General features: G+C 36.2%; 1 protein-coding gene across 2 annotated transcripts in view; it reads right to left on the reverse strand.

Moving 5' to 3' along the window:
* Window positions 1-27,650, reverse strand: part of LOC138701302 (aryl hydrocarbon receptor nuclear translocator homolog) — an 824,740-nt gene that overhangs the window by 46,889 nt on the left and 750,201 nt on the right. For both annotated transcript variants that reach the window (XM_069828046.1, XM_069828047.1), the window contains one exon: window positions 2,465-2,630. In XM_069828046.1, coding sequence (XP_069684147.1) covers window positions 2,465-2,630 — 166 coding nt within the window. The remainder of the gene's footprint in view (window positions 1-2,464; window positions 2,631-27,650) is intronic.

The following is a 27,650-nucleotide window of genomic DNA, read 5'->3' on the forward strand; positions in this document are numbered from 1 at the left end:
CAATTATATCCTTGCAACCTGCATAATGAGGTGTATATATAACAACAGCTGCATGTGCTGAAATGCATGCAAGTTTCATGCTTCCACGATCCTGCCCCTCCCCTCGGCAGTGGTTGCAACATATTGAACAGAAAGCTGCCATTATAATGACAAAAAAGTGACAATGTAATTATTTGACTGTCATGATAATATTCACAATAAGATAAAGATATCTGCTCACTGTCATCCAATGACGAAGTACTCACTATTATTATGAGATATTTCTTGTAACCCGTCTGTTGCATAACGAACCTGTTGCGTGCACAGTAAGCTATATTTGAAAACTGCAATGACTTATCACTGACACAGGATGAGTGCAAAAAATCGAGTGACACATGTGTCATACGTCAAACTTTCAAATTAAGGCACTCAACTATTATATATACATTTAAAAAGAAGTTCTGGGCAGTCCATTTGTAATGTAAAAATGTGTAATATACAGGATAAGGGGGAAGTATATCACTGACCTGCAAAAATTTGGTGAAATTCATTTTTTTTATATCTCAGGTACTATAAAAGCTAAATGAACGAAACTTTTAATGCTTAACATACATACTTTACACTTTATAAAACACTAGCTAAAAGTACCCGGCACTGCTCAGGTTTTCCTTTTTGCTTCAGACTCAGGAGCTCTTGACAACTCAACTATAGAAAAACAAAACGAATTACTGCCTTTACTAAGCTTTCCTCGTCCCTAAAGATGAATACATAGCGTTACTTACATGAATTAATGACATTCTTAGCCAAAACACCTGCCAAGATTAAAAGAATTCAAAACAGCTGAAGATCAGGCACCGAAAAGAAAAGATGTCATCATGTACCTTACTCTTTTTGTTTTTAATTAGCTTTGTCTTGTAGTTTAGCTAAACAAGAACATTCCCTCAGTCCTTTACATCCGTTTAGCATAGACTCAATGTTCTACATTGATCTAAAGCAGTGCTGACACAAATTTAGTGTAATTTCCTGTCTACGTGTGCTTTCGCTTAACGTTCAAAGACAGTTGACGAGAAATAGGGACTTCTCTTGTTCCCAGTCTGAACTCCTTGAGGTCTCATGGTGAGTTACAATTTACCTTTTTATCGCTCATATCAAAGAACCAATATGTAAATAAAAAATATATAAAATATAATTGGAAAATTTCATACTCAGTTTCTTAAATATGACTTGAAAAGTTTTGTTCATTTAGCTTTTATAGTAGCTGAGATTGAAAAAAAAATGAATTTCACTCCATTTTTGCAGGCCAATGGTGTACCTCTCCTCCTCTTAAGGGGAGGTTAAAAACTAAGCAACCAAAACAGATAGGTTACCATTTAATCTTGAAACTACTACACCCAAACACTAAATTTTCGAAAAACCTGAATATGTGCGTCTTGCATATGCCACATGAATTTCATTCTGATTAGATGATGTGTTTACCTATATGATGAGTTCTTTGAATTTTTTTTTTAATTCGAAAAATTGGTTTTTAATGTACTTTTTTCTAGAAAAAACTATCATAGGCAGAATGTACTTTTTCTAAAAAAAACTATCATAGGCAGAAGTGCGATTTTTTCTTTCAGAAAATTAATTGTAATGTTCAACATTTCAAATTGGAAAAAAAAAGTTTTCAAAATATTTAACATGCAGTATGAAAGAGCCTTAAGACGTATCAATATGAGTGTTTGTTGCTTGGTGTAATATAGTATAATAAGCATATATGCAAAATTTGAATCAAACTGGATTTCTAGTTTCTGAGACAAGATCCATAGAAAATTACAAAACGTTGTTTTGAGAAAAATTACCATGAAGATAGAACTTACTATTGGCGCTATTTCGTCCAACACGCTTCTAAATATGCCATTTAAAGGACGTAAATGATAACTTTAATAAACCATATATATTCTGACTCAGAAAAAGCGGCAAATTTAACCCTTCACCAGAAATACTAGTCTGTCACGACACTAGTATTTAATGATTTCACAAGCAGAATCACGTGAATATTACAGACTTACAACTTGTGATTTCAAATGAATATTTTCGCCTATAAGGCTTTATTTCGTGAAAATCATCTCTCATACACTACCGAAAATTTGAGAACTGTCTTCGTAACGTAGTGCAATGGCAGTAGTAGCTATCTGTGTTATTGTGGGTACTTGTGTGTGGCTGTCTTAATTTCCAGGTCGCTTAAAGATCTACTAGTTGATGGTTCATTCGGCTTTTCCCTTTTCAAAATTTACTTCAGTCCCTTAAGTGGGGCTGTATCAATGCTGCGAGACAAGTGGCCTTTAGGCTAGGAGCTCACATAAATAATGAGATGCGCCCCAAGAACTCTTGCAAAGATGCGACATCGTGTACCTTTCAATTCACACTTCCTCCTGTCTCCCTAATTGGTTCATTAGAAGAGGTGAACGCGGTAACTTACTCTAATCCAACTACGCACTCATACCTGTGATCACTATAGATGATACGGCCGTCGATGAGATGACGAGTTACATATTCGTCCTTACTAGGCTCGAGCAACGAGCGTTCTGCCACACTGCTCTCACGCACCATACGCACAACTGCAATGAGCACAACATCATTGTCACTTGCCGACCCCGTAGTGTTGCCATCTGCAAAATATAAAACAGAAATGACAAGTGTTAATCATACTGTAAAAAAACTGTGCAGTCTATAAATATTGTATATAGACATAAGTTCGTATCTTTTTAGGGTGAATTTTTCATATGAATTGCAATATTTCTAAATATTTTAAAACAACCTTTAATTATACAGTCAACTCTGGATATAGTGAACTCTGTTATAGTGAACATTCGGCTATAGTGAACATAATCGTTGGTCCCGGCCCGCATACATTAAAAAGTACATTAATATTTCCGTTTACAGTGAACCCTCACTTCAGTTATAGTGAACCCTGTATCCTGACAAATTCTTATTTGAAGTCAGACCTTCTTGTGTAAAACTGAAAGAAAGTATTGAGAACAACATTACGTTTCTTACTCCTTTAGTCAAAGAATAAAGGTAGGATTAGTGATTCCTAGACAATGAGCTGTACTGTAAATCCAGACAATGCTAGACGACCTTGCCTTACTTCATCGTCGAAGGGCTGACATTCGGTTCTCAGGCGCTTTACAGTCATTTCTAATCCTCCACCGTCAAAGGGTTGCCTTTTGTTCTCAGAAACATTTCCATTATGACAGATAGCATCGAAACAACGGAAAATGAAATTGCCTTCCTTTATTAAAATGGGACTGACATTACGATCAGAGTATAAATGAAGGTAAGATTTCGATGGCTTTCAAACTCCATCAACCCCCTACCAGTTTTCATTAAGTGACCTGGGAAATTCCAAGGCCGAGTACGCAGTCACACTATAACAGCGTTTGTCATTTCTACCTGATCAGTCTGTTTCTGGTGTTCCAACAGAGAATGTACTGTATACAATATTATCGAAGTGTAAAGTGTTTCTTTGGAAGGTAAGGTGAATATTATAAGTGACATTCAACGTGGTCTTTTGAAAGTGGACATGGGTCGATAGCATAGTTTAAGTAAATCAACTGTGAGTAACAGTAAACAGTATACAGTGTAATCCATTCCACAAAAATGAATTATTTTATTTTCTTGTTCACAATTTCATTCATTTCTGTCAAGGTTAGGGAAGAGACACTTCGGATTTAGTGAACCTCGGATATAGTAAACGAAATATGGAAGTCTGTAAAGGTTCACTATATCCGGAGTTGACTGTACTTGATGAAAGAGCCAGGGTGTCCTAAAGTTAGTGGACATGTGTTGTTTCTCAAATATTTAAATATCTGCTGTAAAAATTATAATACAGTGAAACTTCTCCCTACGGAAAAATTAAAAAGTAAGGGAATGATAGTAAATACCAAAAAGAGTGAAGTATGGAAATGGGTAGAATGGAAGAAACAATCCATATTATTTGTCAGAGGAAAGAACTAGAACAGGTGAAAACTTATGAATATCTTGAAATTATTATACACCAAAATGGAAAAACGAAAGAAGAAATATTAAACCGAACCAAAAAAGCCTGTAATATTTACTATCAATTAAGTAACTTAATATTTGGGAAAAAAGAAATACTGCCTAAAACAAAATTACAGATATACAAATCCGTTATACAACCAACCTTGCTGTATGGAGGGGAAAGTTGGCCAGTGACAAATGAGAGGAGAATAATAATAATAATAATAATAATAATAATAATAATAATAATAATAATAATAATAATAATAATAATAATAATAATTCTTTATTTCTTTATTTATACTGGCAGAGTTAAGGCCATAGGGCCTTCTCTTACACTCTACCAGGTCACAAAGTATACAAGCAGTTAAAATTTAACAAAAAGTTAAATAAAAGAATACTAACATATTACAAAATAATAATAATAATAATAATAATAATAATAGCATAATAGAAAAAAAGAAAGTAAAATACATTGGAATATAGTGAAAGCAACTCATTTAGTACAAATGGTTAATATGGAAAAACGTAAGGAAGAATACATCAAAATGGAATGTAATAAAATAATAATAAAAAAGAAAAGAAATATGAAAATTGAATAAAATTCACGATAAAAAGGCTATGATAATAAATTCATCAGCTGATAAAGAGAACAAAAAGGGGAAAGGAAGGAAAAAGAAATATTAGTCTATATTTTTACAAAACTATGGCAGAGAAAAGGGCTTATAGGTGAAAGGAATCTATTTCAAAAAGTGCAATTTTAATTTATTTTTGAAACTAGACAATGTCCGACAGCCTCTGACATGTTGTGGTAGAGAGTTCCAGAGATGAGCTGCAGAGTCGGTGAAAGATGAAGAGTAGAAGGATGTTCCGTGTTTAGGAATGGAGAGTGTGATATGGTGTTGTAAGCGAGTATCTATTTCGTGATATGTGGACAAATGTTGAAAACGAGAAGCTAGGTAGCTAGGGTTAGAGGTTTGAAGAATACTGAAGAGTAAAGTGAGAGAGTGAATAGTTCTTCGCTCTTTGAGACGGACCCAGGACAGCATAAGTAATATTACAGATATTAAAATGAAATGCTACCGAAGAGTAGTTGGAAAAACAAAGAAGGATAGAGTACGAAATGAGAGAATTAGAGAGGAATTAAAATAGAAATCAGTGGAAGAGAAGTTAAGAAGAAAACAACTAAAGTAGTATGAACACATGGTGCGAATGGGAGAAGAAAGAAAACCAAAGCAAGTAATGGAGGCAATGATGGAAGGTAGAAGAGGGAAGGGAAGACCAAGGACGAAGTATATGGATAATATTGAGATGATGGCAAGGAAAAGAGGGAAAGGAATTGAGGAACCGAGAAGAATGGTGAGGGATAGGGGGGAATGGAGGAGATGGATCGAGGCAGACCCAACGCAGTGAAGTAAAAGGGAAAGATGAAGAAGAAGGAACTTCTCTAACCTGTACACGTATGGTTCAATAAAAAATCGTCCAACCCAACGGATTGACAAAGGTAAAGGGAGATATACATTTCTTTTAGCATGCAATTGAAGGAAATTGCTGTGCATAATGTTAAGTAACTTCTGTAGGCTATTCATAAACTTTGTCATTTAATTCGTCTTTGATTTATCCGCATATCATCAGTTAAGTACAAGATCTCATCATAACAATTTACTCATTATACCCTACCACAAGACATCTTTATATTCTTCATTTGCTTCTTCAGTTGCTAGAAATTGGAACTCGCTACCGAGTGATGTAAGGGGTTGTTGGACAATAACTTCATTTAGGTCAAAATTACATAAATTCTTACTTGACAAATTAAATATTTATTACATATAATGAAACTAACATCTGTCCATTCTTATTATTATCATTAATTTCTCTAAATAGATTTACAAAACATCTAATGGCAATTACATTAATATTCTCATTATAGAAGTATATTTTAGATATATATAGTTTTTTCTCCCTGTAACATAGTTCTAGTCAGCTTATATTAAATTAATTTTCATCGTTTTACTAGTTATCTCAAATCTCAAATTAATTACAATTGGTTGAATTAAATTGACTCATAAATTATGTTACTACTTTACCTTATAGGTTTATCTAAATTTAAATAAATATGTAGTCCACTAGTCGTTAAAACTTAACTGAAGAATATTGCTGGAGTACCTTTTAAGTGTAGTGTAAATATTCGTAATTTAAATATGTATTGTATTGATTAAGGCTGGTTGAGTGGAAGAGAAGGCCTTATGGCCTTAACTCTGCCAGCGAAAATAAAAATTATTATTATTATTATTATTATTATTATTATTATTATTATTATTATTATTATTATTATTATTATTAACAGTTTTGCGATCTCTTTTTCTTTCCCCAATGCAATTTTGATCCCATGCATTTTATATTGAGGTCCTATTGTGGCAAATGTTTGAAACTGTTGATTTAGAAATTCCAATCTCTTCTGCAACTTTCCTACAACTACAAACACCACAACTCAAACGATCAACAATTTATTTCTTCCTTTCAATGGTTAATTCCACCGACTTACGCTTACTCCTATTGAGATACTGTAGATCCGTACGCCCTTGACCTATCAAATTGTGACATTACTAATTCTTTTAAAGTTTTAAATTGTGACAACCTGTTTCCCTTGAAGTCAGCTCGATCTTGTGTTTTGCTAGTTACATAATTTAAAATTACTTGATGCGGAAGTGCTGTGGAATGTGAAAAAAGTGGCTTTAGTCAGATGTGCATATCACTCAGTTCCACGTTGCTTTGATCACTTCATTGAAATCCCGCACCTGCACTTTGAAAACTGAATAGCTGTGCAACACTATCAGATAAGTAGAAAAAAGTTTATTATTCAGGTATCGTCATTATTTCAAGCAGAAGTTTTGTGGCACTGTTGAAGAGAAATGTAGCAATATAGCCACAACATTGAAATACACAGTGTCCCTTTCAAACTTCCCATATCTTAATTAATAATTGCTAACAAAGTATGTGGAATTATGAAATGAGACTGGCATTAAAAGAAAGAGAAAGTCAAAGAATTGTTCCCCCCCCCCCCCATTTGTTTGAAGTTAATTCATCTGTCACGCGTTGGGCAATAATGGCATGAAACAAACTGGCCGGATCATGCAGCATCTAATTCCAACTATATGGTCTGAAAGATGCAATCCGCGGAAAGCGATACAATGATGATGAGGAGGTCGTAGCCGAAGTAAAGACGTGGCTGAGAGGATGACCAGCAGAGTGGTACCACAGTGTAATATATACAGTCGCGAAGCTCAATACGTAGGGAATATGTATCCATAGATAGTTGCTAACCACTAGGATCGCTACTATCGCCTCAACACAGACAACGCGAAATAGTACCGGTTTCTAGTTCCCTCATCAACTCAAGCTTCGTGACTGTATATACTAGACTGTGGTGGTACCTATAGACACACAGACTCTACCATCTAGAGGTGGTGTAAGATCATAGATTTGAACAGGAACTATTTGGAAAAAATATGTATTTATATGTGGAAAAAAGGTAGGTCTATTTGTAATCAATGAATTAGGGAAATAAAAATGTGGTATATTACTTAATGAACGCACATCCACACAAAACACAAGTGATCTATAAATTAAGTGAATATGATCCAGTCTCAAGAATAAATTATTGTAATTGTTTTCTCAAGTCTATACTGTATATGATGGTAAAAAAATAAAACAAGGTATGGAATTTAATTTCGAGAGGGGGCACTACGCCCCAGCACTGCGAGCTTTCAAGATCTATTGTGTTAACTCTCAAGTTAGATGCATTCCCAAACCCGCGCCGGCTGACTACACTAAGGTTCGCTGCGTACCCAGGTATCGAGCGCAACCCCACTCGTTCCTAAAGCCTTGGTTTTTCTGAACCGACGCATGCGAGTTGCGAGGCCCGCCTCGCACAAATCCGGACTACACGAGAGATAGTGAGTGCTTTCTATAACTGCGAGATGCGAGTTCTGCGCACCTCGTTGCTATAGAAACCACTCACTATCTCTCGTGTAGTCCGGATTTGTGCGAGGCGGGCCTCGCAACTCGCATGCGTCGGTTCAGAAGAACCAAGGCTTAACTCAGCCCCCTCCGTGCATCGGGGAGTGCTATGAAATGGCGACGAAATGGAGAAATGTTGACGAAATGATGTAGATGTTTAATATGGGGAAACGGGAGGACCCCGAGAAAAAACCCCCAACTACGACCTTATCCACCATACGGGTCACTATTAATTTTTCGATGGAAAACAATAAATAAGATAAGCCTGTTTTTTTTTTGTCGTGGTTACGGGACCAATTTAACCGGCGAGAGCGCTCGCTTCGGCCGAGGCAGCCTGCGTTTGTTAGTCGCTGAGCGACATTAGAGTGTCACTGTAGATCCGGATGGAAAACGCTCATGGAGGTCCTATGCTCCACCTAAGAGTTAACTGAAACAAGAAGAGAAGTGGCATTCATCAACATTACTATTCCATTACAAGATCCAGAGCTAAAGTATGACGACTAACTGTGACCTTTCTTTTCAATATTACTCTGTATCTCCAAAGTCCCGACTTTACTTTCTCATTGTACGAAGTATAAGATAAAGTACTGTGATGTTGCAAATAAGTGATTCTTTCAGAAATACATCTTCCCAGTATCCCTGAGTTCTAAAATTCGGCAGACGTTCTGCGTACAAAAATTTGTCTTACAATTGGACGGATTCTATCCGTATTACTTAGAGCCCGAATTTATATGCATTATACGTTACAAATTACATTAATTATATTTGGGTGTACATTACGGTTGAGAAAGCGTGGTTTACAACATTATGAAGTTTAAATCTTCCAGTCTTTACGATGAAAGAGTAATGGAACGGAGAAAAATTCTCTCCGGTGCCGGGATTTGAACCCGGGTTTTCAGCTCTACGTGCTGATGCTTTATCCACTAAGCCACACCGGATACCAACCCCGGCGTCGGACAGAATCGTCTCAGTTTAAGTTCCAACTTTTGGGTTCCCTCTAGTGGCCGCCCTCTGCACTACGTCATAGATGTCTTTATCTAGTAATACCTAAATAAGGCATGTAGTTACCTTTTGAACCGCACGCCGAGAATATTACACGTGCAAGTTACCGTTATTGACGTTATCAAAAGACGTTGCGCTTAAATTTGTTTTGTCCACTTTCTTTAAAGGGAACTATGATTGGACATAATGAGCACTTCTTCCCATACCACAGTTAAATATCCAGATATATGTGATATCACACGTGTGGAGGCTGGTTAAATATATAAGATGTAGCAATACTACAGGGACATCATTTTATTTTTACTTCAATTTTTATTGTACCTGAGTTTTTTAATGTACTTCACTCCCACTTCTTTTACTAATGAAGTTCAACCGTCTTCCACACAGATCCAAGACCGCATATACAGTCATAGTAGCCTTACGGTCACAGTGAACAGTACGTTCCAAAAATATGTTCGCGTTTTCCAGTGACGAAAGAGCTTTCAATATTGAATCATTTTCGCGCAGGTACTGTCATCCATTTGCCTACGTCGTATCCCGGTTTCCCCCCCACCAGCTTTTATTCGCCAGCTAGTGACTGGGCTGTCTTAGTACTTTTCTGAGAGCATTAATTTCTGTTAGGAATTGGACGTCTACGTAATATTATACAACTGTTTTAAATAACTTCAATAAAAGAGCCTCGTTAAGTAATTAACTGTCTCGTGATTTCCTCCCTTTCTACGACCCTACGACATAACCACTTGGACGGACAGTAGATAGTATGTCTGAGTAATTTTATCCTTTCGGTTCGGCCAGAAGTGAAGATTGAATTTACAGTACGTAAGGTACTCTTTTATAGAGTAGGTACATAATTATTTCAACATGAGTTACTAGTACGAAGGACGAAACTGGTAATTGGGATTAGGTACAATAAGCTATAGTGCGATAATATACACATTAGAACTGAAGCCTGTATCGAAATGAACGGCCACCATTTTCAAAAATGTGTTTAAATATCCATATTATGATTATTTTTCAATTTAACTTCATTCTCTATATGTACGCTAATGTGCTGTAGACAGTATAATATTACACTGCATAATGAATACGTCCGCATGGACAGCTCAATTCGTGAGTAAAAACACTCATTGTTAATACAGTATTGTATTTTGATTAAACAAAAACCTAATGAAAATAATCAATTCAAAATCGCGATATTTCCTAGTTTACGTAAATGGATGAACTACTTTTCTTCCCTCCTATACCTAGCAAACTGATTTGTTTGTACATTACGCCAGTATCATCGAACTCCAGTCGTGGACGGGGGTAGTAAACGGCGTTGATCGAAAGGTATAGCCAGGTTAATATTAAAAATGTTAGTAAAAATAAAATGATGTCCCTGTACTTTATAGTGCATATAAATCCGGGATCTATTCATTATCTACGAATTACCGGAAATTTACAAGGGAATGTAAAAAAGTAATGGATCTTTATTTGAAATATAAAACAATGGAAACACTAAAAATAATTACCAGATAAGGTCACTCGTAAATAGACGAAAGTACGGCACGTTCGAAATCATTGTTTTTTTTTATACCATGGAATTATTGTAGAATGACCGTTGTGTTATTCTTTTTTATAGTTGGTTAGCATTTTCATCGCGGCAGATAACTCAGTTCTGACATTTACCAATGCATTAGTTCAAACCGCTTCTAACCTAGCTGCTAAATGCGAAATTGAAGTAGATAGTGTTATGGGAACGATTCTAGTAAGGAAAATAAAATGCTTAGGTCATATCACGGCGAAAGAGAATAGTACCATTGAAAATAAGTGTTTGCATTTTCTTCGGGACACGAATTTGAAATATAATCGGCTACAAGATTTATAGAACAACGTGAGTAGATTAGATCTAAAATGTTTATGGGATGAATTTGGGGTAATGATTTAAATGTAATTTGTAAAATCGTAAAAGAAAGGTTTAACGAAATTACGACACAATAGTTATATCAAAGTTTCAAATGATTATTAAGAACATTATGTAATTTTATGGACATAAAAACGTCATGGGAACAAGAACATATGTAAGAATAAAATAGCTTGGTGGAGACTAGGAAAATGGAAAATGAAAAACTGGAGGGGTACAGTTGAGTAGGATATCTGTCCCCTTTACGGCATGGGAGAAGAGTCGTTTCATATACAGTCTGGATAATATTAATTTATTATTATAAAACTATTATGATAGTAGGAAAAATTTCTTGCCGGTTATATTATGATTAAAAGATGGGAGTTCCCATATATGACAATCAACAATGCATAATCTGAAGATAAATGAAAATCGTAGGTGATTAAAATGGCTACTACAAATCAACAGCGCGAACAATGTGTTCTTTGGTATGCTAAATTTGAGTGTTAAAAGAGTTCAAAGGGAATTTTGACGTGAGTATGGTGTGCGTAATGAACCTAAATATGATTCCATAATGTTGTGGTATTGAACATTAAGTAAAAACAGGTTCTGTGTTAAAAAAAACACACAGAAAGTAGCAGGCGAAACCCAGCACGAGAAGCAGCTATCTCTCTTGGCTTGGCCCCCAAACTCCCCAGATCTAACCCCTCCTGACTTCTTTGTGTGGGGTTTTGTTAAAGACATTGTCTATTCACAGAAACCCAGGAACACTGATGATATGAGAGTAAAAATTACTCATGCTTTTCAACAAATCGCCCCTCTTAAGTTACAACGGACATGAGCTGAACTACATAACCGTTATGAGTTTTGCAGGGTGCGCAATGGGGGTCATGTTGAGCTCTGAGGAATCTCCCATCTTTCAGTGTTATATGCACAAAGTTTCAACAAATAAAGTTCAGTAGTAAATGTTTTGCGGTGTTTTTATTTTATCCATACCCAAACGGATCACCCTGTAGTATTAAAATGTCAAGAGATAAACAATACAACGAAAAAATGGTTAGATAAAAATTTTTCGAGTATAAACAGATATGTAGCATATAAGAAAATAATATGTAGTTCAACTAATATAAGAGAGTTAAAAAATTAGGCAAACTTTTAATGGTAGTTTAAACTCAAATAGGAAGAGACAGTTAAATTAATGGTGTGTTAAAGTGTGTGTGTGTGTTTTCCTGTTTAGTGAATAGAGGATGTGGTATGTGGATATGTTTAGAAGAGAGTAAAGTAAGACTTGGCATAGGTAAATAAAATTTTATTGTAAAGTAAGTTAGATCTGGATAATACAGAATTGTAACAGATCTGTCTTACAGACATATGATGGATGAATAAAATATCATATCATATACTGCGTGTTCAGTTCAAAGTGTGTCATGGCTCGCTGTATGCCGCCACGTGGCTAGTCGATGAGCCTAGAGAATGCAATCTTCCTACATTTCCGCAGAGGCGTGTTACCTATGTGACAGAGAAGTTGCCTACCAAGTACGGCGTTCATTCTGAAGAGTACTTTTCGATACGTACGGTAACGCCTGTAGTGGCAGGAATGTGAACTGTTTGGAAACACGTACTGAGGTGAGTTTTTTTTCTTACTGTCGGGATATGAGGAGAGGGTTAAGACGATTACTTACGCACTAACTTCGCCGGTCAACATGGACACGGAGTATTTGATTTGTATTGTGGAATGTTGCCGTACGCAACCGATGATAACAAATACCCTGCGTACGACTTGCCCGCGCAAAACACAATTCGAAAGAGGTTACGGTAGCACACAGACTTTACAGACAGCCATCTGCTGCTACGACGTTCAAGTTATACCGTACACGTTCTCAAGTTCAGATTGAACGCCTTGATGAATAGGCAACTTCTCTGACATAAAAGCTGAAACTCGCTTCAAATCGCTGACTCACAACAGTGACGTCATGACACACTTTGAAATGAACACCCAGTTTTTAGTTCAAACTAGGCCACAATAAATCGAGAAAAGAATGAAATCAAAGATATACATTTTAATTTAATTCCAGCAGAAGCAATCCGTGAGTAACCCAGTTTCTTGAAACCCCGTACAATGTTAATGTGTCTTAGTGATATACATAGAGGCAGTGGTAAAAACGACAATGGAAGCATTCCAACTTACAAGGTGCTGATAATAATCGTTTGTAATGCACTTGTGTAGGAAGGGGCATTTCCACCTGAACGCACATTACATAGCCTGTTGCATCAGCCACAAACTTCACGCGCAGTCTGATAAGCAGGGCATGGTTTTTAAGGTTCTGAATGCTAATATTCAAACTACCTACAGTTATAAACGATCAAGCAATGCCCTCACTCTGGTATAAATAATACCGATGGGTTTAAAAATGTAGCCAATTGCGACGAATAACTTTCTCAGACCTAAAATCATAAAAAACACGGACTGGCGATCTAATTTAAATCATACGCAAGGACATTATTATTCATTTTTTTACTGCGCAGACAAATCTGACAGACTTACCGTGTGGATCGTGCTATAGCCCGTAGACCAGGCCTGGGCTCATACCTCAATCGAGTCACTACAGAGTATCCCTTAAGAATATATGTGTGTGAACGACCACAAATATTATCAGAAAATGCAGGCTTTAAATTTCTAAAATTTTATAAGGAAATGAACTTACAATTGGACAAAAATTACAAGGTACCATAACACGACTTATTAGAACTTAAATATCTGATAAAAGTATAAAAAAAGGTCACTAGTAATATTTTTTAGAATTCACTTTCTACTTTAAATTAAATTTTCCAACATTTGGAAATTTTCACACATATTATTTTCATCTCATGTTTCTCCGAAATCAAATTGTACTTTATTTTTTAATTGATCATTGTTCCATATTCTCTCCGCAATCGTATTGTATTTTTAATTTAACCTCTGCTTTGTATTCTGGATCCTAGTGGCCAGCCGTAGATTTCGGCCAGATGTCCCAAATTGTGGAATTTGTGTGTGTGTGTGTGTAACTCCACAACCATTACAGATAGATTTCTGAAAATTTGTACACTGATTTAACATGTATTTATGTAAACGACAGACTAAAATAATGCCCATATCTTTGAAAATAGAAAAGTTAGGTAACAAAACATTATGTAAGTTTTAATATATTTTATATAGGACAAATAAAAAATTAATTTTATTGTATTAAAATAAACAACTCTACATGTCTGAGAGTAGTCTACTTTTCAGAAATAAGTGTTTATTACATGCAGGAAAAATATTAGAGATGTCAGAGAGACCATTAACAACGTTATGATTACCAAATGATGCAACTGCAGAATTCTTTTGGTTTTTTTTTTTTTTTCATACTTTGATAAAACTGGTTTGAAAAATATTATTTTATTTATTTTATTGGGTTATTTTACGACGCTGTATCAACATCTCAGGTTATTTAGCGTCTGAATGAAATGGTGATAATGCTGGTGAAATGAGTCCGGGGTCCAGCACCGAAAGTTACCCAGCATTTGCTCGTATTGGGTTGAGGGAAAACCCCGGAAAAAACCTCAACCAGGTAACTTGTCCCGACCGGGATTCGAACCCGGGCCACCTGGTTTCGCGGCCAGACGCGCTGACCGTTACTCCACAGGTGTGGACGAAAAATATTATTAGTAACCTTTTTTATACTTTTCAGATATTTAAGTTCTAATAAGTCTGGTTGTGGTACCTTGTAATTTTTGTCCAATTGTGAGTTCATTTTTTATAACATTTTTAGAAATTTAGAGCCTGCATTTTCTGATAATATTTGTGGTCGCTTGGTTTTTCTGAACCGAGGCATGCGACGCGCGAGACCCGCCTCGCACAAATCCGGACTACACGAGAGATAGTGAGTGGTTTCTATAGCTGCGAGGTGCGCAAACCTCGCAACTCGCAGTTATGGAAACCACTCACTATCTCTCATGTGGTTCAGAAAAAACAAAGCTTAACTCTCCAATTCACCTCCCCGACTGAGACAGTAATGTTTCGGTCGGATACGAGTAGACAGGAAGGTAAGCACTGCTCAGCGACGGATTGTATAAGGCTGGCATCATAGTTTTTACGAAATTTCGACTCTCGCTGGTCGTCTAAAATCCACCACTGATGCACAGCACCTTGGTCTACTGGGTGTTCATTTCAAAGTGTGTCATGACGTCACTGTTGAGTCAGCGATTTGAAGCGAGTTTCAGCTTTTGTGTCAGAGAAGTTGCCTATTAATCAAGGCGTTCAATCTGAACTTGAGAACGTGTACGGTATAACTTGAACGTCGTAGCAACAGATGGCGGTCTGTACGGTCTGTGTGCTACCATAACCTCTTTCGAACTGTGTTTTGTGCAGTGAGCTCTATACTGAACTGGAGGCACCACTCATTGCTTTAAAAGCGTAACGCGAATGCTGAGCGCCTGAGCGTATTGCTATCTCTTTCTAACAGTGTTGTCCTTGTTTCTCTTGCAGTGAATGCTATCGTACACAATAACGGTATTTTTATTGTTTACTGCGCATGTGCAAAGAAAACTCATTGAAACACATTAGTTAGAAAGAGAGAGCAATACCCTCACCAACATGGCGTCTACAGTCACGCTTTCAGACAGGAAAGAGCATTGCGGTGGTGTCTCCAGTTTAGCTTAGAGCTCATTGGTTTTGCGCGGCCAAGTCGTACGCAGGGTATTTGTTATCATCGTTTGCGTACGGCAACATTCCACAATACAAATCAAATGCTCCGTGTCCATGTTGACCGTCCAAGTTAATGTCAACAAATACATAAGTAATCGTCTTAACCATCTCCCCATATCCCGACAGTAAGAAAAAACTCACCTCAGTACATGTTTCAAAACAGTTCACATTCCTGCCACTACCGGCGTTACTGTACGTATTGGTAAGTACTCTTCTGAATGAAGGCCGTACTTGCTAGGCAACTTCTCTGGCAGATAAGTAATACACCTCTGCGGAAGTGTAGGAAGATTGAATTCTCTAGGCTCATCGACTAGCCACATGACGGCATACAGCGAGCCATGACACACTTTGAACAGAACATCCAGAACTGTGCGTTTGTTTCTAATGAGATGTAAGCGAGAAGGACCAGTAATCTTCATATCATGTAAAGGTAAAATCATTGTAAAAATTATTAAAATCACTCTCCTACTGACGTCTGTATTCTGAACAACAATTATTGTTTATACCAGCGTGACATAGTTACCATAGTAACGAAACACGCATAGATATAAAAACCCAAACATTCTAAACAGTAATGGTACCTATATGAAACCAAACTGCTGATATGTACAGAAGATACAACTGTTTCAAAATGGGAACTTACTTTTGAATAACCTTATTCATTATCGGTATTTTAAACGTTGTTTCATCATCATCATCATCATCATCATCATCATCATCATCATCATCATCATCATCATCATCATCGAGTTTTCACACAGGGATGTGAAACTACATGTAGTTCCGGAAAGAACGTTCGCAACAAGATCGTCACGCTGTGGCTGCGAAAAAAACATTTTTGCCAATGTAAAATTTTCACTAATCTCGCGAGAATCACTATGCCACCCTCTGCTAAAAAAAAAAAAATTAAAATTGAGCGTTGCGGTTGTTTAGACATATCAAAGTTGCCGGAACGATAATATGAAGTTTATATTAAAAATACAAACTGTGGAATGCACAAAACGTTAAGAAACGGGTGAATACCGCTCTTAAAATGAGTTCAAAATCGACAATGCACAATATTTAACATCTGCACTGCAGAACTGTGAAAACAACCTTTTCAGTACTTTTCACAAGTTGAATTTCATATTGTGTCAGCTTCATTTTATTACGAGCAGTGGCGATTCCTCCATGAAGGATATGAGGATGATCCTACAGTTTAATTTCGTGCCTCTGAGGATAGAAAACATTTTAATTACAGATTTTGATTTTCAATGCGTTCCGACATAATAATTTCCTATAAGCTTCACTTTCTGTCGTGAGTTGTTGCCACTGCAAAGCTCAGAAATAATTTCCGAGGAACCACCCAAATATATTACAGCAAATGTTTTTTTCTAGCAGTAAAGTTAGCGGACAGGGGAGGGTGCGAAGGGCGGGGTATTGCTTGAGTTTAACTGCGTTTGAGGATATGACCGCGTATCCTAATATTACGACCCTTCGTTCTGGGTGATGGAGACCCTCTTAGAGACTACAAAAAGAATTTTGAAGTACCCTTATAGCCTCCTTAAATGCAGTTCATTGATCATTTTAAAAGAATATAATAAACGAAATAATAAATAATTTTAAATGATATAATATAAAAAATACAATTACATAAAAATAAATAAAATAAACTGTAATAAATACAAGAATTAACAGGACTTTCAGATGACAGGACAGCCGAAAGAATATCTGAAGTTGTATTTTATCATTTTGAAGAATTTAACTGTAACAAGAAATTAATTGCGCAAACGTACGACGGAGCATTGGTAAATATCGGGCAGTACAATGGCTTAGGAGCCATCTTCGCAACTAAAAAGGGGAGGAGAATCGAACTTCACTACTAATAAATTGCCAGTTCCAGAATGGTGAGTCAAAGACTAACAGAGGCCTATTTGTATTGATTTTCCATGCTCTATTATTATTATTATTATTATTATTATTATTATTATTATTATTATTATTATAAAAGACACTCGGGAGGAAATTAAACGCAGAATAAATATGGGAAATGCCTGTTATCATTCGGTTGAGAAGCTTTTGTCATCTAGTCTGCTGTCAAAAAATCTGAAAGTTAGAATTTACAAAACAGTTATAATACCGCTTGTTCTGTATGTTTGTGAAACTTGGACTCTCACTTTGAGTGAGGAACAGAGATTAAGGGTGTTGAGAATAGGTTCTTAGGAAAATATTTGGGGATAAGAGCGATGAAGTTACAGGAGAATGGAGAAAGTTACACAACACAGAACTGCACGCATTGTATTCTTCACCTGACATAATTAGGAACATTAAATTCAAACGTTTGAGATGGGCAGCGCATGTAGCACGTATGGGCGGATCCAGAAATGCATAGGCCTATAGAGTGTTAGTTGGGAGGCTAGAGGGAAAAAGACCTTTGGGGAGGCCGAGCCGTAGATGGGAAGATAATATTAAAATTGATTTGAGGGAGGTGGGATATGATGGTAGAGAATGGATTAATCTTGCTCAGGATAGGGATCAATGGCGGGCTTATGTGAGGGCGGCAATGAACCTCCGGGTTCCTTAAAAGTAAGTAAGTATTATTATATTAATATTAGTTCCTGTCATGGTCATCAGTCGTCAATCTCATATCCTACATACAAAAAAATATCACGAGTCGCCACTGATTACGGGATAGGCGGTATGTCTCTCTGTAACAAAGATAACATTGTTATAATTCGAACGTGCCGCACAGGATTATATTGAAGAAGGGGTATGAGGACTATGTCTTATGTTGATGTAGATTTTGTTACTCTGACAGTGAAACATTTGAGAAAGGAAAATTATTATTGATTAAAAATACTGAAATCCAAACATGTAATTTTTTCAAGAAGTTCAAGGGGCGGGGGATTAAACCCGCCTCTGGTGTAGTATACTGGTGCTGCCATCGTTACATAGAATATTCTGGTATGTGTGTGAATTACTGAAACAGCTCCACTCGGGGTCGCGTAACAATTGATTCAGACTCCTACAATATTAAATTGCTCTGAATTTCTGTTGTATAATCAAGCTGGAGATGCTGCTTACTTGGAATGAGTACTGGCTGTGTCAATAACCTCTCCAGTCTCTTGTCGGACCAACCGCAGCCTCCGTTTTCAAGTGGTCATCCAATGAGAGGGGTTGAAAAAGAGAGACCGGCGTCGAAGTGGGCCAAGGCTGTCGACCGGGAATCTTACAAGATTGGGGCTCCACGTGGCCACATTGTCAGATAAGACCCAGGGAAGCAAAGCGGGGGTTTGCGCATTAAAGAAGATTCCACAGGGGTCTTCCTACCAACCTCCTTCCTTTCATAATCTCTTTGTCAATTTTGTGGCAACTTTTATTTTCTTTTATCGACCCGTCGTAACGCAGTCAGCTACTTAACAACTTTGGGACCGGTGTTCGATACTCGATACATTCCGTGAGAGTAATGATCGAAGAGATCCCAGGGTAAAGGCTGGTTCACAATAAACCGGGAACGAGAACCAGAATGAAAACGAGAAGCAGAGGACGTGGATAAGAAAATTTTTGATTCAGAATAAACCGAGAACGTAGACGACTATGCATATCGATATGCATGTCAATAAGATATGTAAAGTCTATATTACGCATTCTGATGTTATTTGTGTATAATTGACCTATGGCGTTCTTTCATGAGTACAAGGCAGCCAACATAAACACAGGTTAACCAGCTTCGAAATTTCTACTGAAACATTTCATTAGGTAAGGTACTATAAATATGCCCATTCATCTTTATTATCACAACCTATTTTAAGTCTACCATAACGTAAAATAATTAGAGAAGAAACATTTGTAATAGAACAAAAATGAACACAACAGTAGTTATTGAATTGAAGCATGAATATGCAGTGTGTAATACAACCAATACAATAATAAAATATGATTCGCTGCCGATCGGTGTTCAAAGATGCAGCTATTGAAAGCCACGTATTCTGCTTCATTTTCTCATCTTTATACGAGGCGCGCCGCTTATCGTAAACGTGAGGATTTTCCTCAACATTCAATATTAGAATCTCATCAAATAAAACTTGCTCCATGATGCATAGCACAGAACAAAATAATGCATAGGTTATGTCACGGTCTTCTTGCTACAAAATACAAGACGACAAAATAGCTTTTAGATGGCAATAGAATGAATCTAGTGGGCTGTGATCGGAAACGTGAACGCCAAAGTTGAAACTTGGCCAACTCTCAGTTCCCGATCCCGGGCTCCGGCAAGCTTTTCGTTAATTGTGAATGCTCACATTTAAATGTACACATTTTAACAATTTTACCGTTTTCGTTTCGAGTCTCCTTTCCGGTTTATTGTGAACCAGCCTTAACATTTATCAGAGTACAGTAGAGTTCTGATTATCCGGACTATATGGGCCGAGGGCAATCCGGATCAGCAAAAATTCGGATAATACGGAGGGTGAGAGCGCTATGTGGTTTTTTATCCTGTAATCTTAAAGGGACAAAGGTCGGACCCAGTAATGTACAAAGACGTTACTCACATGTACAGTCTTAGAAAAAAGTTTTATCCCACAAATACTTTATAAGACCCAAAAAGGAGGCAGTGCGCATGATCAGAGGACTGTAAGGCGAATGTCAGATAATCTATGACGAATTATCGGTCCCATCTCGCCAAATACCGTTTCATTATCACCAATTCCATTAACGCTAACTAATTTAGTCGTTCATACAGCGTTGTTAACAATCGACTTAATAGAAATAATACTTACTTACTTACTGGCTTTTAAGGAACCCGGAGGTTCATTGCCGCCCTCACATAAGCCCGCCATCGGTCCCTATCCTGAGCAAGATTAATCCATTCTCTATCATCATATCCCATCTCCCTCAAATCAATTTTAATATTATCTTCCCATCTACGTCTCGGCCTCCCTAAAGGTCTTTTTCCCTCCGGTTCCCAACTAACACTCTATATGCATTTCTGCATTTGCCCATACGTGCTACATGCCCTGCCCATCTCAAACGTCTGGATTTAATGTTCTTAATTATGTCAGGTGAAGAATACAATGCGTGCAATTCTGTGTTGTGTAACTTTCTCCATTCTCCTGTAACTTCATCCCTCTTAGCCCCAAATATTTTCCTAAGCACCTTATTCTCTAACACACTTAACATATGTTCCTCTCTCAAAGTGAGAGTCCAAGTTTCACTACCATAAAGAACAACCGGTAATATTACTGTTTTATAAATTCTAACTTTCAGATTTTTTGACAGTAGACTGGATAATAAAAGCTTCTCAACCGAATAATAACACTCATTTCCCATATTTATTCTGTGTTTAATTTCCTCCCGAGTATCGTTTATATTTGTTACTGTTGCTCCAAGATATTTGAACTTCTCCACCTCTTCAAAGGATAAATTTCCAATTTTTATATTTCCATTTCGTACAATATTCTCGTCACGAGACATAATCATATACTTTGTCTTTTCGGGATTTACTTCCAAACCTATTTCTTCACTTGCTTCCAGTAAAATTCCCGTGTTTTCCCTAATCGTTTTTGGATTTTCTCCTAACATATTCACGTCATCAGCATAGACAAGCAGCTGATGTAACCTGTTCAATTCCAAACCCTTTCTGTTATCCTGGACTTTCCTAATGGCATAGTCTACAGCAAAGTTAAAAAGTAAAGGTGATAGTGCATCTTCTTGCTTTAGCCCACAGTGAATTGGAGACGCTAATAGAAATAATAATAATAATAATAATAATAATAATAATAATAATAATAATAAGAATAATCTTCCTCCCTTCAAGTATTAGGCCAAATGGCCTGTTACGATCTCACAGTTGAATTTTCAATCCAGCGCTTCTTTGGACGACCGAGAGATCTCTTCCCGTTTGGACGATAGTGGGGCATGACTTTTGGGATTCTATCTCTATGCATGCGATGCAGATGATTTATCCAGTTGTTCTGATAATGTTTTACGTGATTAATTACAGGTTCTAGTCGTAATTCTTCCATTACATCTTCATTGCGTTTGTGACCTCATTTCGTATATCCCGATGTACATCTCGTAAAATTCATTTCATTGGCCGTTATTCTGCTTCCGTCTTTCTTCCTCAATGTCCATGCCTCACTGCCGTAACAAAGTACAGGTCTTGCCAAGGTCTTGTATAGGCGAATTCTAGTATGCCTTTGTACTAGGGAAGGTTTCATAATGTTGTTAATTATCCCCATTGTTTTGGTGTATTTAGAAATTTTCTGTGAAAAGTTTACTTCATCGAAAAAAAAATAATGTGTATCCGAGATATGTAAAATAATTTACTGTTTTTAATATTTTTTAATCTAAACATATTTTGCTAGGCACAGAGTATTTTCCGCAGAAGGCCATAATTTTAATTTTTTCTTTATTGATTTTCATATCATATTTAATTCCAATTTTGTTAAAATTAAAAATTGAACGTTGTAATTCATCTTCTGATGATAAAAGGAACTGGCCACTCTACCCAATTATCTCATTACTTAGTTGCCTCATAAGTGGTGCCTTATGGGTATTACTTGTGAGGTTCAGACTTGTCTTCGGTGAGTTGACTAAACATAATAATAATAATAATAATAATAATAATAATAATAATAATAATAATAATAATAATAGTAATCCAAAAGTTCCTGGAGATAAATATAACATTTAAGGGCAAATTAAGTATTACTTGTGAGGTTCAGACTTGTCTTCGGTGAGGTTTTTTAGTAGGTTATTTTACGACGCTGTATCAACATCTCAGGTTATTTAGCGTCTGAATGAGATGAAGGTGATAATGACGGTGAAATGAGTCTGGGGTCCAACACCTAAAGTTACCCAGCATTGTCTTCGATGAGTTGACTAAACATAATAATAATAATAATAATAATAATAATAATAATAATAATAATAATAATAATAATAATAATCCAAAAGTTCTTAGAGATAAATATAACATTTAAGAGCAAATTAAGTATTACTTGTGAGGTTCAGACTTGTCTTCGGTGAGTTGACTAAACATAATAATAATAATAATAATAATAATAATAATAATAATAATAATAATAATAATCATCCAAAAGTTCTTAGAGATAAATATAACATTTAAGAGCAAATTAAGTATTACTTGTGAGGTTCAGACTTGTCTTCGGTGAGTTGACTAAACATAATAATAATAATAATAATAATAATAATCCAAAAGTTCCTAGAGATAAATATAACATTTAAGAGCAAATTAAGTAACAAACGCAGACCACAACTCGAGATGAAGTCCATTATTTTCGATGAGAGTCTTGCCATCTGTTCAATCTGCCGGCTTGGACTCTTGTATCTATCACAAGCATCTCAAAGTTATTGAAGTGCAGACCGCGCACAAAATGAGCAATCGGCCGATATAAACCGTTATCGGAAGCTACAACGCCTGGGCGCGGTGAAACTTCAGTGCCTTCCAGTACGTGAATCTTGGCCCGAGTCAAACGTTACTGATGGGATGGAGCTCATCATGTTGGTAATAGAACTCGTTTTTGGTCGTCTAAAGATAGACAACTATTACTAAAAATATCGTATACTACACGCTCCAGTTGCTGAGATTAATACTTCGGCGACAATGGCCATTTTCCCACCACGTTGAATTTCGATGTAGAATAACTTCTGTAGTGGAAAGTGTCGTTCAATAAACTAACAGACTACTGCTGTTCTATCCAAAGTAGGGTTGCCAACTTTTTTTGAAGAAAATACGGGAGATTAAGTAATCGGCAAAATTTCATATAGAAAATTGACAAATTATTCCGTTCAGTTACTAAAAAAACAACTTTACTCTACATTTCGTCAGCTAGGCTTAACTAAGAGTATTTTGAGACAGATTTTGTCTCGCGTAACAGTTGAATTAAACTACAGTTTGTAGCTCTGATTTGATTAGATGTGTCCTGCTCCTGTTTCTAACATCTGTTCAATTACTGTTCATGAGATAAAACACCCTCTTTGTATGATCATTACTACTTGGTATGCTTAGAACAAAACTAGCCAGTTTTTTCCAAATTTATAATAGTAATAAACTCTATTGTTAGATTTGAAATAAGTGAGTACTAAAACCCATTTCTGACAAGATTAGGCTATCTTCTAAAAAAACCTACACATTTATATTTATAAATATAGTTGATATTTTTCTTGTTTATAAATATAGTTTACTAACTTACTACCACAGAAATAAAAAAAAAACATAAATCTAATCGACATGAATATCGTACTCGAATTGATACAAGTGCAGCTCTTAAACATGGTGCTAGTTTCGGTCCAAGACTTTGTAATAAAATTACAAACCATATCCAAATTTGAAATATTTTAAAGTTGTGGCTTTTAAAAAAGAAATTGATAAAATTATTCACGATATATAATATTAACAAATGTGTGCATTCTTTTACCCTTTATTTCTGTCGACTATATTCATGTTTAACTGAGTATCACTGGCTTTGTCCGATTGTCAATTTATATTAAATGTGTTTTTCTCTCTTTTTCTTTCTCTTCTCTATCTCTATCTTTTTGTTTTGCTCTTGTGTGTTATTTATTGGTTTGAATTAAGTTACTTACTGTATTTAGTAAACTGTCCTTGTAAAAGTTATGTTATATATTGGCTAAGACCACACCGTACACGAGCCTGGCTCTTACGGTAGTGGCTAGAAACATTTTTGTTTTATAATTTTAATTTGTACTGGCTAGCTAGCTAGTTAAATAAAATAAATAAATTTTAATGCATATCTTGAACTACAAAATTCACCATATAACCAATCGTCATTCACGGCAAAATCAAACGTTTAGAATAAAGATTTTTACATTATGTAAAAATAAGAGAGAAAAATGCTCGAAGAGAAAGAAAATGTGGGAGCCGGGAGACTGTTAAAAATTAGGGGCAAATACGGGAGATCCCTGGAAATACGGTAAGGTTGGCAACCCTAATTCAAAGTTACATTAAATATTTTACCTTGAAGATTATTCCCTACAACTTTAAAACTGATTAGTGATTACAATGGCTTAAAGAATGCATTGCAGCCCATATTATATAGAGTATAACAAAAGCTATGCCAAAACTTTACGAAAACATTACAGTGAAACCTGCCTTTGCGGTCACTTCATTTAAACGGCCACCTGGCCGAAAGGCCAATTTTCTCTGGAACCAATTGGATTTGCCATAAGATCAATACAAATTGTCTCTTAATTAGCGGCCACCTCATGCTTCGGCCAGCGGCCGGGGTCTGTTTGGATTGGAACCTGACTATAACAGTCACTGTCCAACAAAAAATTTTTTCACGGATACTGTCTGACCTATTTTTTCGATGGTTAGAGGACAGAGAGCAATATCACGAGTACAATAGCTAAGTGTACAACAGTACAACCTCCATATCTTGGGGTTAGTCGGTTACTGATTTATGACTCTTTTGTCACTTTTCACTCCGACCCTGCACAGCTATAAATTCTTACTCGTTTTTAAAGGATTGAAACACCGGACGTTTTGTATCGAAAATGTCACAGTATGTTTTAGGTCAGTACTTAACCATTCGAATTTATTTTTCTCCTCTTCCCATCTTTTTCTATTTGGACCAGCTTTTACGAATTTTTCTTCTTTTCATTCAGTTGATTCAGAGGAGCTGTGACGTTAGTTTGAGAGAGAAATCATGTCTAACAATAAATCTAGAATGGTATTAAGTTTAGAGGTGAGACGAAAAATGATTGAAGAAAGTGAGAAGGGAACATCTGCGAAAAAAAATTGCAGAAATATTCAAATGTGGAAGGACACAAATACACTGTATAATTAAGATGAAATATTAAAAGAATGGGAGGAAAATATGCTTGGTGGCCAAAAAAGAAGAGAGAATCTGTGTCTAGTAATGTGAATGATTTCGTTTACGAATGATTCAAGTGTGCGAGGGCGAAGAAATTGAGTTTTGAAAAGGCTAGTTGCAAGAATGGAAGAGGCTGACATTAATATGCACGATTGTTGTACGCGCACAGTACTAAAAAGTCAATGAAATTCAGTACTTTCATGCTGATTCATAAAAAACCGCAACCTTAATCAAGCGGCCACCTGATAAAACGGCCATTTTACGAGGTAACTTCAGATGACCGTTTTAGACAGGTTTCACTGTACTTACATGCAAAGAATGAAAATACCGGGTGTGTACGAAGTTATGCCGGATTACTATTCATGCAAGCATACCCGTGTACAAGGTTTAGTATTATTGTTATTGCTTTGTGAAGCCGCTGTTGAGTGTGAGTTGAATCATTACTGTGTTATGGTTATGGTTCGTTTCGGGTAACTATGGTGTTGAAAAAAATAAATAATACTTCTTGAAAATCAAAATCGGGAGTAACTTCTTACGCACTCGATTCATTATATGAACATGGGATCGCAAACGTTTCATTTTCCTGTTAGAGCTCTTTTCTAAAGTCTTCTTATATTGTATACGCGGAAGCTGTTTTGTTTTTGTGTGGAATGACAACACAGCTATAGTGTACAGTAGAGGAGGCAAGACCTGTCATGTGACCTTATCATGTGCCGTGACTATATCACCAATGGGTAAGGATGGGGAAGATAGTTTTTAGTCTGAGTTGTAGTTCCGTGTCGGATGATGATGATGATGATGATGATGATGATGATGATGATGATGATGATGATGATGATCAAGGCTTAAACCTTAAGTCTGTTCCGGTCTTACATTTTCTTTCCATCTTTCTCTAGATCTTCCAACATTGTGATGTCCTCTAAGTCTAGATTGATAATCTAACAATTTTTAGAATATGTTCCTTCATGCATTGTCAATGTGATTTACTCAGTTATCTCTGCAATGCGTTAAATTATAGTCTACGTAACTCCTTCAATATTTAGTTAGTCTGTTATGTTATGGTTTGATATCTTGTCTATTATCTTGTCTCGGGCAAACATATTCTTTTTCTTTGCAATAGATTAAGAAAAAATATTCACTATTTTGTTATCCTACAAAATTACTTGAATATCCCCACTTTACGAATGATTTACCTCGCATTAGAAACGCTAATATTACAATATGGTATTACAGGATGCGGTAGTGCTTATAGTACCTCCCTCATGCCAGTAACACTGTTACAGAAAATAATAATAAAAATATATGTTAATAAGTCTCTTGATTATCCCTCAGAACTGTTGTATTCTGAATTTAAAGTATTTAATATCCATCATACAGTCTGCGGTATCTAATTTCTGCGAATTCCAGTCAGCTTGCACTGCATTGTGAGGTGTTGGATAACCTCCTTTTTTTTTGTCATGATTCACCATAACAAATTTCTGTTTATATCGTCAAATGCTTTTTCGAAGTCTATGAATCCTACACGAGTCTCTCAGTTGTACTCCATTCTTTTCTCAATCTGCTGTTTCAGAACAAAATATGCTATCCATGCATGATCTTGCAGTTCGGAAACCATTTTCATTTTCCAAAAGAAGGCCTTCACTTATTTTTTTAGTCTATTATTTATGATGCTTGAGTATACCTTGCAACCAGAGTTGATAATACTGATCCCTCGGTAACTGTCAATATTAGATCGAACATCGGTAGATTCATATAATATTAACCATCATGAAACAAACCCTATTTCTGATAGCTTCTTTTTTCTCCTCTCGCACAGCAAGGTCTCACCTCCTCATCTATACATTACACCCCATACCAGAACAATGAACACAGAACTGTTAGGAACATAAAAACAAAATGTAAGGTACATCACCTCCATCCCATCCTCATCCCCATTTGTAAATACATCCAAACCAGAGGTAAACAAGAGAGTCTACATGTAATCAGACTGTTTTGGTGTAGAGATGTTATACAATAGTTATGATGGTATTCCACACTGAGTAGCTTGCGCAACTTACAAGTTAAGCAGAGTTTAGGAAAAGAGCTCCAACAAGGAAATAAAGCATTTTCAGATCATGTTCATGTAACAAATTTTCATTCTCTACATATGAGGAATTAAGAGAGAAGCATTATATAACATTCT

Source organism: Periplaneta americana, chromosome 6 (assembly GCF_040183065.1).
Source record: "Periplaneta americana isolate PAMFEO1 chromosome 6, P.americana_PAMFEO1_priV1, whole genome shotgun sequence".
NCBI classification, from domain to species: domain Eukaryota; kingdom Metazoa; phylum Arthropoda; class Insecta; order Blattodea; family Blattidae; genus Periplaneta; species Periplaneta americana.